Source organism: Salvelinus fontinalis, chromosome 2, assembly GCF_029448725.1.
Source record: "Salvelinus fontinalis isolate EN_2023a chromosome 2, ASM2944872v1, whole genome shotgun sequence".
Taxonomy (NCBI): domain Eukaryota; kingdom Metazoa; phylum Chordata; class Actinopteri; order Salmoniformes; family Salmonidae; genus Salvelinus; species Salvelinus fontinalis.
Genome location: NC_074666.1, coordinates 5,776,133 through 5,788,642, shown reverse-complemented (window position 1 = coordinate 5,788,642; position 12,510 = coordinate 5,776,133). Strand labels below are relative to the sequence as shown.

Genomic DNA, 12,510 nt, shown 5'->3' with positions numbered 1-12,510 from the left:
TCTCTCAGCCTATTGCGGACAGTTTGAGCACTGATGGAGGGATTGTGCATTCCTGGTGAAACTCGGGCAGTTGTTGTTGCCATCCTGTACCTGTCCCGCAGGTGTGATGTTCGGATGTACCGATCCTGTGCAGGTGTTGTTACACGTGGTCTGCCGCTGCGAGGACGATCAGCTGTCCGTCCTGTCTCCCTGTAGCGCTGTCTTAGGCGTCTCACAGTACGGACATTGCAATTTATTGCCCTGGCCACATCTGCAGTCCTCATGGCTCCTTGCAGCATGCCTAAGTCACATTCATGCAGATGAGCAGGGACCCTGGGCATCTTGTTTTTGTTATTTCAGAGTCAGTAGAAAGGCCTCTTTAGTGTCCTAAGTTTTCATAACTGTGACCTTAATTGCCTACCATCTGTAAGCTGTTAGTGTCTTAACGACTGTTCCACAGGTGCATGTTCATTTATTGTTTATGGTTCATTGAACAAGCATGGAAAACGGTGTTTAAACCCTTTACAATGAAGATCTGTGAAGTTATTTGGATTTTTACAAATTATCTTTGAAAAACAGGGTCCTGAAAAAGGGACGCTTCTTTTTGTTTGCTGAGTTTATTTTGTATTTTTGGTATTGTTTTAGGATCCCCATTAGCTGTTGTGAAAGCAGAAGCTACTCTAGACAAGAACATAACTATATGAATTTAAAAATGGCACTCATAGCCTACAAATAAATAACCTCATATGTTACTATAAAGTAATCTGTTACTGTAACCTCATATCTGCAGTAGCTGTTAGCATAACCGTAATAACCTCATCTCTGTGGGCCTTTTCCTCTTCTCATTGTTTTCTCACTACTTTCCACCTAGTTAGATGCTTCTAGTAGAACCATTTGACTGCCACAAATGGAAAAACAGGCCAATGTCAAACAACCAATTCCTTCTTGTTGGTGGTGGTGGTTGTTGTTAAATGTAAGGCACCGTTTTTTTCCCTGGTCAGCTCACATGGTGTAAGGGTACATTTTTTCTTACCATATATATCCCCCCCCCCCCTCCCAGGACCAACTCTGGGGTACCATTCCAACAGCACCAGATATGATACGAGTAGTTGTTCTCAAAACAATGTTTTCTCACGGATCTCTCGGCCCTAGTTATATGTCCCGGCAGGTGGCTATAACAGTTACCAGAATCAGAGAGGGATCTGTTGGAGTCTGCAGGCAAGCTGTCGAAGGAGGCTTTAACATTTACTCACCAGAATCAGAGAGGGCTCTGTTGGAGTCTGCAGGCAAGCTGTCGATGGAGGCTTTAACATTTACTCACCAGAATCAGAGAGGGCTCTGTTGGAGTCTGCAAGCAAGCTGTCGAAGGAGGCTTTAACATTTACTCACCAGAATCAGAGAGGGCTCTGTTGGAGTCTCCAGGCAAGCTGTCGGTGGAGGCTGTAGGCAGGCTGCTGCTCCCCAGGCCACGGAGACTGTGGGTCAGGCTCTCGACAGAGCCCTGCTGGCTGCAGTGGTCCAGCTCCATACTGCTCTGGCTCATCTTACCAGTCACCCTGCAGAGAGCGGAACAGAGGATATTACTCTGGGGGATGATGTTTGGTACCTTATCTAATTTCCATAACCAGGAAGTTAACGCAACAGCTTCCCACCATTAAAAACAAATTACCACTGTTATCAAAACCGGCTGATGCTTACACGGCTTACAAACACCTAACAAAATGTCTCTATTGCAGCTCTCAACAATAACAGACAGTGTTCCCTCTTCCAACCTGTTAAACCAAACATGTTAGTTCTCTGTGTAATTTCAGCGAACAGGTAAAGCGTGTGTGTGTGTGTGTGCGTGTTGCGCTGCCTGTCAGTTTTGCTTCAGGCTGAGAGACGGTTCTTTACAATCTATCGTTGTCTCTGTGAGCCAAACATCTAGTTTCCCTCTTCATCTAGATATCTCAACATATCTGGATGTAAATAAGACGGTTAAGCCACTACATGAGGTAAACGGCCTCCACTCTTCACAAGAACACATGAAACGTCAGATACTAGTCTCACTTCCTCTTCGGAGAGGAACACTCTTCTGGCTGAGTGAATGCTTGTTATTGCTGTGTCTCTTAAAAATCAAAATTTTGCAGAATTTTGGTATTTTGTTCATTAGTCCGCTATCGATAGAGACAAAATGTTTTGCATGTCAGCAGTCAAATTTTCAAGATATTGAACTGTCAAAACTAATGAAGAAAATACCAAGATGGTTTTTCAGTGTAGTTTCCCTTTACGATAAATAATTGATGACACACAGAACTCAGTCTCATAGTCTTCTCAGTGCCAAGTTATGAAAAAGAGACAATACATATACTTCCTAGAGCTAGGGAATAATAATGACGTTTTTGAAAATGTCTTCCACTTTTCCATTAGAGTAATTTCCCTGCCAACATCCTACACTGTACTCTAAACATAGAGGAATCCATGTTTTGCTTTCCCATGCCATGATAGCTCCTATCTGAATGAAAAGGAGCCCCTGATACCCTCTGGGGGTAGTTTTCCTAATCATGGGGTCCAATTAGGCTGAGTGACAGGCTAGGCAAATCTGAATCTCATTGCTATTCAATTGCTTCATTCTAGCTGGTTAATGGGTCAAACTGAGCATAGCCCCAGATCCTTCATCTCAGCTCAGATTGACTGGCTCTATTGCTCTATCCACTAGGTCTTTAAACTTCAATCACACCGTAAACCCCTCAATAAACAGCAGTGCAGGTGTGTGTGTGTACCCTCATACATGAGCAGAGCAAAACCCACAACCATTTTTCAGACCAAACAAAGGCGTATGATGATGAGACGGTGGAAATGAGGCGGAGGCATATGGTAATAGACAAAGGGTGTGTGTGTGTGTGTCGTCTCATTTGTATTGTAGGCTATAGCATAAATCACCTTCAAAAATAAAATGGCAGTGTACAGGGTAATCCATCTGCATTTGTTTGGAGCTCAGTACTTACAACTAATATGTAATAAGTAAACAACAGTGCTATGGAACTGTTGACACTGGTATCATTTAAAGAAGCATCAGGGTTGAGGGGAGTGAGTTATAAGGGGACTCTACAGATGGCGGTGTTGAAAGCTGAGCCCCACTAGCATCCTGGTTGGGGCTGTGGCGGTCATGAAATCAGCCGGTGATTGTCAAGCCGGTCTCACGGTAATTGACCGTTAATTAAAAACGTTTAGCATCTCCTGGCTTCCATGCATTGCCTACAAGCCACCAATGCAGACCTTTGGAACATCTACATTTTAAAAAGTCTAATAAATCCATTTAATATAGTCTACACCTTCACAATAAACCAATCATTTATTTTAGACAGGTTTAGACATGATATGCAGAAAATGTCTATTTCAGAAGAACAGAATAGCATATGTAACAGTATAACTTTATGGCGTCCCCTCGCCCCGACTCGGGCGCGAACCAGGGACCCTCTGCACACATCAACAACGGTCGCCCACGAAGCATCGTTACCCATCGCTCCACAAAGGCCGCGGCCCTTGCAGGGCAAGGGGAAACACTACTTCTAGGTTTCAGAGCAAGTGACGTAACTGATTGAAACGCTATTAGCGCGTACCCGCTAACTAGCTAGCCATTTCACACCGTTACACATACTCCAAGTTATCCTTATGTTAGGCCCTGATATGGCTGTGGGCTACACTAGTTCATTTAGCAGACAATATTTGCTTAGAATTCCGTGGCGTTATTTTATAGTATGAAGAATACAGTCGAACAAAGCTGAATAAAATAGAAAGGACCAAACGATTTCAAAGGAAGTGTGCACATGTAGCTATTCTGTGTTGAGCGGTTAACAAAGGAACCGGTCCTTATTTATGCAACTTTAGTTTGAATACAAACGTTGGGCTATATGTTTTCATTTTTAATACATGCTACGGCTGCATGATAGGACTAATGATGACTTGAAAAAAAAGTTGCATGAAAGGCATGAGCTCTGATTGGTTTCTTGCGCAGGCTCCACACACTTCATCAGTCTCTCATTCACAATTTGACAAGCACTTGATAATATTCTCACCAGGCCTTGAATTTCTGGGCGGCCTCCCCTTTGTGTGGCCGTAATGCCTCCTAAAAATATATATAATTAATATATAGGTGCATTTTTTGGTGCATTTTTTGGTGAAAATGATCTTCCCCAAACTTAAACTCACAAGCAGCTTCTGTATGCCAGTTAGGCTCTACACCGGTTATAAAGCGGATTAATCTGCTTAATTTTAAGAAGTTATTTGGCCACTTTAGTTGTGATACAAACCTTATCAAAACATCAAGGCCTATGGGCTAGGCTACATGACATGTGTGACTATGATTGGAAAAGTATGACTAAATGGTCATGTGGAATTTGACTTCCATCATGACTTGTGACCACCGGTGTGGCGGTACACCGTAATAGCCCTAATCCTGGTGTTGTTTTGGTATATTATGTTTGACAGTACTGAGTCTCTCCTCCGCGCTCCCCCCCCTCTCACGGTCACACAGTCCTCTATATAAGTTGCAAAACAGGATGGCTAGCTAGTAGCTAGGTGACTTTTTATAGATGATGCTAGCTAGTAGCTAGGTGACTTCAATAAAATCCCCCTAGAGTCGATTGACACACCGGTGCGTCAACCAAAATTACATTAAATAAAATAAAAATAATAATCTCAGTTTACGCTAGAGATGTTTTTTTGCATTGGATGCTTCTCAATCCACCGCATCCACGAGTATCACACTTCCGTATTTGCGGTGAAATGTGGCAGAGCTCAAGCTGTGTTTGTCAGACCATGAGAAATCCTGAAAAATCAGTCGTCTTCTCACGTAAACGTCTGTAGTATCCGAACAGTTTGACCTACAACCTAGTATGACCACTATGGAAGGGGAAGATTCTCACTAACACGATAATATTCTCCGTACGACCCCCGCAAGTGTCACGGGACTAGTCTGAAGGTAACTGGTACCAGTAAAAAAAAGTGTTAAATTAAAAACATTTCCTGAGTATATTTTTTTCAAAACCTTGTTTCTTATGATTAATCTTTTGACAGTCCTTTTTGCCATTTATGAATGTGTTATTCAATGCGTTTCTATGGGCTTTAGTAGTACATTTCTAAAAATCAATATTTTTCCAATATTTGTTTCTTTTTTGATACCTAAAAGGGGTCCTAAAATTCAAAATCCAACAGCTATATGATCCATAAAAATTCCATGTCAGCTTAGCACTCCCCCTATGTCTTAGACTCTAAAGAATGTTAAAGAGAATGGCTAGCTAGTACCTAGGTGACTTTTAAAGTAGGCCGCAGTCTCCACCACCTCTCCTGTCTGATGGTCATGTGAATAATGGTTTCGATAAAAAAAGGTTATTTTCCCAAACAATAACCATCTTTGAAACCTTGTTTATCATGGCATTGCTTCCATTAGACCGTCAGGTAGATAGATATCTTTCTGATAAATAGCCAGTGCCAGACTGTTTGGGTAATAGTGTACATTCACATCTACCTTGGATGTAAACAGTTCATCACGCCTGACATCAGATCAAGATAATAATAGCAGCTGTTTCATCTCTTTCAACCAGCACTATACTTTAACATATAGCATATACACTGAGTGTACAAAACATTAGGTACACCTTCCTAATATTGAGTTGCACAGCCTCAATTTGTTGGGTCATGGACTCGACAAGGTGTTGAAAGCGTTACACAGGGATGCTGGCCCATGTTGACTCCAATTCCTCCCACAGTTGTGTCAAGTTGGCTGGATGTCCTTTGGGTGGTGGACCATTCTTGATACACACAGGAAACTGTTGAGCGTGAAAAACCCAGCAGTATTTCAGTTCTTGACACAATCAAACTGGTGCGCCTGTCACCTACTACCAAATCACATTCAAAGGCATCTTTTCTCCTGCCCATTCACCCTCTGAATGGCACACATACACAATCCATGTCTCAATTGTCTCCAGGCTTAAAAATCCTTCTTTAACCGGTCTCCTCCCTTCATCTCAACTGATTGAAGTGGATTTACCAAGTGACAACAATAAGGGATCATAGCTTTGACCTGTATTCAGCTGGTCAGTTTGTCATGGAAAGAGAAGATGTTCCTAATGTTTTATAAATTCAGTTACTACCACTACTACTGGGTAACATATATAAAAAAACATTTCTCTCCCAGGTCATGATGAACATTTACATTGAACAATGAAACAAAACAATTCAGACAAGTGTATGCCTGAAAGAGGAAGTGGAATAGGGAATAGGACCAGGGAAGGACAGCTCTGGCTGAAATAGATTACTGAGAACATGATTTCTGTTTACAGAGCAAAGGGTGACCTTGCAAGTAGCAGAGAGTGGTAGAGGATGAGATGAGGGTTAGATACAGAGTGGTAGAGGATGAGATGAGGGTTAGATACAGAGTGGTAGAGGATGAGATGAGGGTTAGCTACAGAGTGGTAGAGGATGAGATGAGGGTTAGATACAGAGTGGTAGAGGATGAGATGAGGGTTAGATAGAGTGGTAGAGGATGAGATGAGGGTTAGATACAGAGTGGTAGAGGATGAGATGAGGGTTAGATACAGAGTGGTAGAGGATGAGATGAGGGTTAGCTACAGAGTGGTAGAGGATGAGATGAGGGTTAGATACAGAGTGGTAGAGGATGAGATGAGGGTTAGATAGAGTGGTAGAGGATGAGATGAGGGTTAGATACAGAGTGGTAGAGGATGAGATGAGGGTTAGATACAGAGTGGTAGAGGATGAGATGAGGGTTAGCTACAGAGTGGTAGAGGATGAGATGAGAGTTAGCTACAGAGTGGTAGAGGATGAGATGAGGGTTAGATACAGAGTGGTAGAGGATGATGAGGGTTAGATGAGTAATTAAGTACTCAAACGGACTTCAAAGCTCAATCTGTAACCATTGACTATTTGGTGGAATGTGCTCTGTGGCTGACCGAACAGGCAAGTGAAATTGTCTCAAAGACATTAACAGGGCTAAGATTGAATTATACTACACCGGCTCCGACGCTCGTATTATGTGGCAGGGCTTGCAAACTATTACAGACTACAAAGGGAAGCACAGCCGCGAGCTGCCCAGTGACACGAGCCTACCAGACGAGCACAATTCACTTCAATGCTCGCATCGAGGCAAGCAACAGAGGCATGCATGAGAGCATCAGCTGTTCTGGACGACTGTGTGATCACGCTCCCCGTAGCTGACGTGAGTAAGACCTTTAAACAGGTCAACACACACAAGGCTGCGGGGCCAGACGGATTACCAGGACGTGTGCTCCGTGTGCTGACAAATTGGCAGGTGTCTTCACTGACATTTTCAACATGTCCCTGATTGAGTCTGTAATACCAACATGTTTCAAGCAGACCACCATAGTCCCTGTGCCCAAAAACACGAAGGCAACCTGCCTAAATAACTACAGACCCGTAGCACTCATGTCCGTAGCCATGAAGTGCTTTGAAAGGTTGGTAATGGCTCACATCAACACCATTATCCCAGAAACCCTAGATCCACTCCAATTTACATACCGCCCAAACAGATCCACAGATGATGCAATCTATATTGCACTCCACACTGCCCTTTCCCACCTGGACAGAAGGAACACCTATGTGAGAATTCTATTCATTGACTACAGTTCAGCGTTCAACACCATAGTGCCCTCAAAGATCATCACTAAGCTAAGGATCCTGGGACTAAACACCTCCCTCTGCAACTGGATTCTGGACTTCCTGACGGGCCGCCCCCAGGTTGTGAGGGTAGGTAGCAACACATCTGCCACGCTGATCCTCAACACTGGAGCTCCCCAGGGGTGCATTCTCAGTCCCTTCCTGTACTCCCTGTTCACCCACGACTGCATGGCCAGGCACGACTCCAACACCATCAGTAAGTTTGCAGACAACACACCAGTGGTAGGCCTGATCACCGACAACGACGAGAGCCTATAGGGAGGAGGTCAGAGACCTGGCCAGGTGGTGCCAGAATAACAACCTATCCCTCAACGTAACCAAGACTAAGGAGATGATTGTGGACGACTGGAAAAGGAGGACCGAGCACGCCCCCATTCTCATCGACAGGGCTGTAGTGGAGCAGGTTGAGAGCTTCAAGTTCCTTGGTGTCCACAACAAACTAGAATGGTCCAAACACACCAAGACAGTCGTGAAGAGGGCACAACAAAGCCTATTCCCCCTCAGGAAACTAAAAAGATTTGTCATGGGTCCTGAGATCCTCAAAGGGTTCTACAGCTGCAACCGAGAGCATCCTGACTGGTACGGCAATTGCTCGGCCTCCGACCGCAAGGCACTACAGAGGGTAGTGCGTACGACCCAGTACATCACTGGGGCCAAGTTTCCTGCCATCCAGGACCTCTATACCAGGCGGTGTCAGAGGAAGGCCCTAAAAATTGTCAAAGACCCCAGCCACCCCCAGTCATAGACTGTTCTCTCTACTACCGCATGGCAAGCTGTACCAGAGGGCCAAGTCTAGGACAAAAAGGCTTCTCAATAGTTTTTACCTCCAAGCCATAAGACTCTTGAACAGGTAATAAAATGGCTACCCGGACTATTTGCATTGTGTGCCCCCCCCCAACCCCTCTTTTTACGCTGCTGCTACTCTCTGTTTATCATATATGCATAGTCACTAACTATACATTCATGTACATACTACCTCAATTGGGCCGACCAACCAGGTCTCCTGCACATTGGCTAACCGGGCTATCTGCATTGTGTCCCACCCACCACCTGCCAACCCCTCTTTTACGCTACTGCTACTCTCTGTTCATCATATATGCATAGTCACTTTAACTAAACCTGCATGTACATACTACCTCAAAATCAGCCAGACTAACCGGTGTCTGTATGTAGCCTCGCTACTGTATATAGCCTGTCATTTTACTGTTGTTTTATTTCTTTACTTACCTATTGTTCACCTAACACCTTTTTTTGCACTATTGGTTAGAGCCTGTAAGTAAGCATTTCACTGTAAGGTCTACACCTGTTGTATTCGACGCACATGACAAATAAACTTTGATTTGATTCTAGTGTTCCGTTTGCACCAGGGGCGTAGACAGAACGGTTGTTTTTGGATAGGCCTAGAAGAATTTGGATCGGCATTTTTCCTACTTGTTTATTACATTTATTTTGCGATGTGCACCGTATATTATTTCGTAATACAATCATTTTATACTAGTGCTTAGTACTTGGAGCAACCTTGTTACATATACAAATAATGACTTATCCCAGCATATTAAAATAAGACAGTAACTTTAGACCAGTTGCCAACAACATAAAACTCATCTTCAGGCGCATTTTAATCTCGATGGGCAAACAAGCCTATATTTGATGTTACCATGTATACCACAGCGGGCAGTAGTACTATAAAAAGGTACCTTCCCTTTAGTAGACGTATCAATAAGGCGTGACCTACATCACAAGGCGCAGACGGCGAGGCTTTGAGTTGAATACGGGGATGATTTCATCATAATCCAATGTATCTGTCAGTTCACGCTCAAAGACAGAGAACTGAAGTGGTTCAGCTGGGCGCTTGTCATTGATGTGCGAAGTTTTTGTTGAGAAAAGTCTCTCCACACTGCATGATGTCATTGGAAGTGACAATGATCCTTAACAGAGAGTTTATATTAGGGAAAATATCAGAGCAGCTGTCAAGTATACTCATTATGGAGGAAAAGTCACTCTTTCCCATGTTCATTTTGCGACTCAACTGCTGAATAAAAAAAAACAGTGAATTCAGCATCCTCGCATGTGGTCTTCAGCTGCTCTTTAAGGGGGCAGGTTTGGGATTCTTTGGAAAAGGAGGCTGCCGCTTGCATGAGTGTCTTCTTGAAATCTTGAGTTTAATTCAGTAATCTGTCTGTCTAGAATATTGTTCCAAAGTTGCCTCAGGTCACTGTCACTCTTGATGCTGAATGTTTTCCCTAATGAAGTTGTGACTACACTGTGTGCCAATTTTACAGGCAGTTCTCGCTGCTGCGATGCGCTCACATCCCAATTACTAATATCACGCTTAATCATCATCATCATCATCTCTTTAGTTAGCTTGAGAACTTCATCAAAGTCTCCCCCTGAGTTCTCTGAACGTAGAAAAGCTGCTTTTGAGGATTTCAATTAAACCAATACAGTCCGTGACTAACAGGAATAAAAACTTATTCTGGATTTCTTGTAAGAGGGCATCGGCTTCTAAATGTGGTTGGTCCACAAGCCTCTGACAAATCTGCAAGAACCTCTAAAATGACATCTAGCAGGAACAGCACTTTACTCACAGTCCCTGATTTTGAACTCCATCATACATCCGTGGATCTTTCTAGCTCGATACATGGTCTATCGGGATGCAACTCTTTCTGTACTTCTATGAATCCAGCATGTCAGTGGGATCCACTCATGAATGTGTGTAGCTGGTTTACTGTGTCAAAAAGTACTGACATGTCCTGACACTTTTGCCGCGGTGCACAGAACCAAATTCAAAACGGTGGGAGTTGAAATGCACATATACCTCTTGCTTAAAGGTTTGCTTTAGTAGGACATGTACATCTGTTTCCTGACATGACTGAAGCGCCAACGAAACACAAACCCACACACACAGTGGGATCCAACTCCAAGGGGTTGCAACACTTCAAGTATTTGAGAAATTCCTTATGCAGACAAATCAGCGGTTTCCATAAACCCAACAGCTCTTTCTTTAATCAATCCAGCATGAATGTATCGGACGCACACAGCAATAAGTTCAGGTTTAGATTGATCTTTATATTCATCTACTAGTGTGGCAAAATACGTGGAAGGCGCAGAATAAACTTCATCTTTTATCCTGCACAGTAACAATGATGCTGCACGCTCCAGCAACTCGTTCTGAATTTCATGGCTCATAAGTGTGACATTGCGAGGTAGCTCATTAAGCCTGTTTTGTATTTCTGAGTCATACTTTGAGATGAAATTGAAGATTTCTAAAAAGTTAACTTTGTTGATTGCCTCATGGGTTTCTCTATGCCCTCTGAGTGGAATATCCTGCTTTGCACACATTAGAACAATATCTCTGACCACTTTAACATGTGCACGGTTTCTTTCTATAAAATCCATGTTTGCATCAGCATGTATTTGGTTCAACACAGTCCCACGACTTCTAGGCTCATGGGTCGCCTTGTAGGATTCACATTTTGCCAGGGCACTAGCATGTCATTTGCTATTCTTGTGTTTGCAGCAAGCATTTCTTGTGAGTTTCCAGTTTTTAAATCCATCTCGTACAAATCTGAATTCGAAATTTGCCCCAGGAAAGTGGCTACAAAACGTACAATAAATTGCATCTATTGCTTTACTATACTCAATCCACACGAACTGGTCATACCACCTTGAAGAGAAGCAGCGTGATTTGCCATTTATCTTACTTGAAGGGAACTTTGCTAGCTTTGATTGACAGGCTGGTTCATCAACGGCAGACAAATCTGTCGGTGGACCCACTGCAGGTTCAGCCCCACCCGCAGCATCAAGAACGAGAGGAGACGGTGGGGTAGGCAAGCATGCCTGGCTCAACGTGGCATTGGCTGTTGTGATGGCGATTGCGGTTGTTTCTATCCTGGCGCGCGCCACCTGTTAACTTCTTGCGACTATAGGGGGTGCTGTTTCAAAATAGCATAATTGTCTCTACAGATGAAATGGCTTCCTACTCAATTCTTGATCGTACAATATGCATATTATTACTATTATTGGATAGAAAACACTCTCTAGTTTCTATAGCCGTTTGAATTATGTCTCTGAGTGGAACAGAACTCTTTCTACAGCGAAATCCATGACAGGTTTTGCGAAGGTCTGAGAGCGAAGCTCTGATCTCAGTTCAGTTTAAAGGCGTGTGTATATCCTATGGAACGACACGAACTGCACCCGCCTTCCCCTGGATGTCAGTAACTAATGAGAAGTGGAATGGGCTTCCTAGGTAGCTCTCAGAGGTTATAAAACACCAAGGAGTGAGGTATGCCTTCTTTTCGACGCTGAACTTTACGCAGAGAGAGACCTCGGGATGCCATTTTCGAACGCTCAGTAATAAACTTTAGATATATCAGTCTGTAATTTAATTTGATATAGGTGTTAGAAACATCATAACGAAGCTATTTGAAACCGAGTTATATCAGATTATGCGAGTATATTGCTATTTTTCGGAATTTCCTCAGTATTGCGTATTGAGAATTGACACGTTGTGGCAAAATAGCTAATGTTAGCAATTGTTAGCTATAGTTAGCTGCTATATCAGAAGTTGAATGCAACGTTTTACAACCAAGCAACGATTCTTTTGGACAAAGTACCACTTGGCCAAGATTCCGATGGAAGCTCGTCGAAAAGTAAGAGCTATTTATGATGTTATTACATTTTTATGTGGAAAAATGTAAACTCAATAATGGTAAATAGTGACGCCGTTATTGCGGCACTAGTCTGTCTAACGCACACTGTATGTCTAGTAACGTTAATTTTAAAAATCTAACTTAGCGGTTGCATTAATAACTAATGCATCTTTCATTTCATGGC

The 12,510-nt window shown here is 43.1% G+C and overlaps 1 protein-coding gene across 1 annotated transcript in view; it reads right to left on the bottom strand.

Moving 5' to 3' along the window:
* Positions 1 to 12,510, bottom strand: part of LOC129810759 (inactive tyrosine-protein kinase PRAG1-like) — a 42,109-nt gene that overhangs the window by 10,205 nt on the left and 19,394 nt on the right. Inside the window, exon 4 of the mRNA XM_055861626.1 lies at positions 1,369 to 1,535. Coding sequence (XP_055717601.1) covers positions 1,369 to 1,535 — 167 coding nt within the window. The remainder of the gene's footprint in view (positions 1 to 1,368; positions 1,536 to 12,510) is intronic.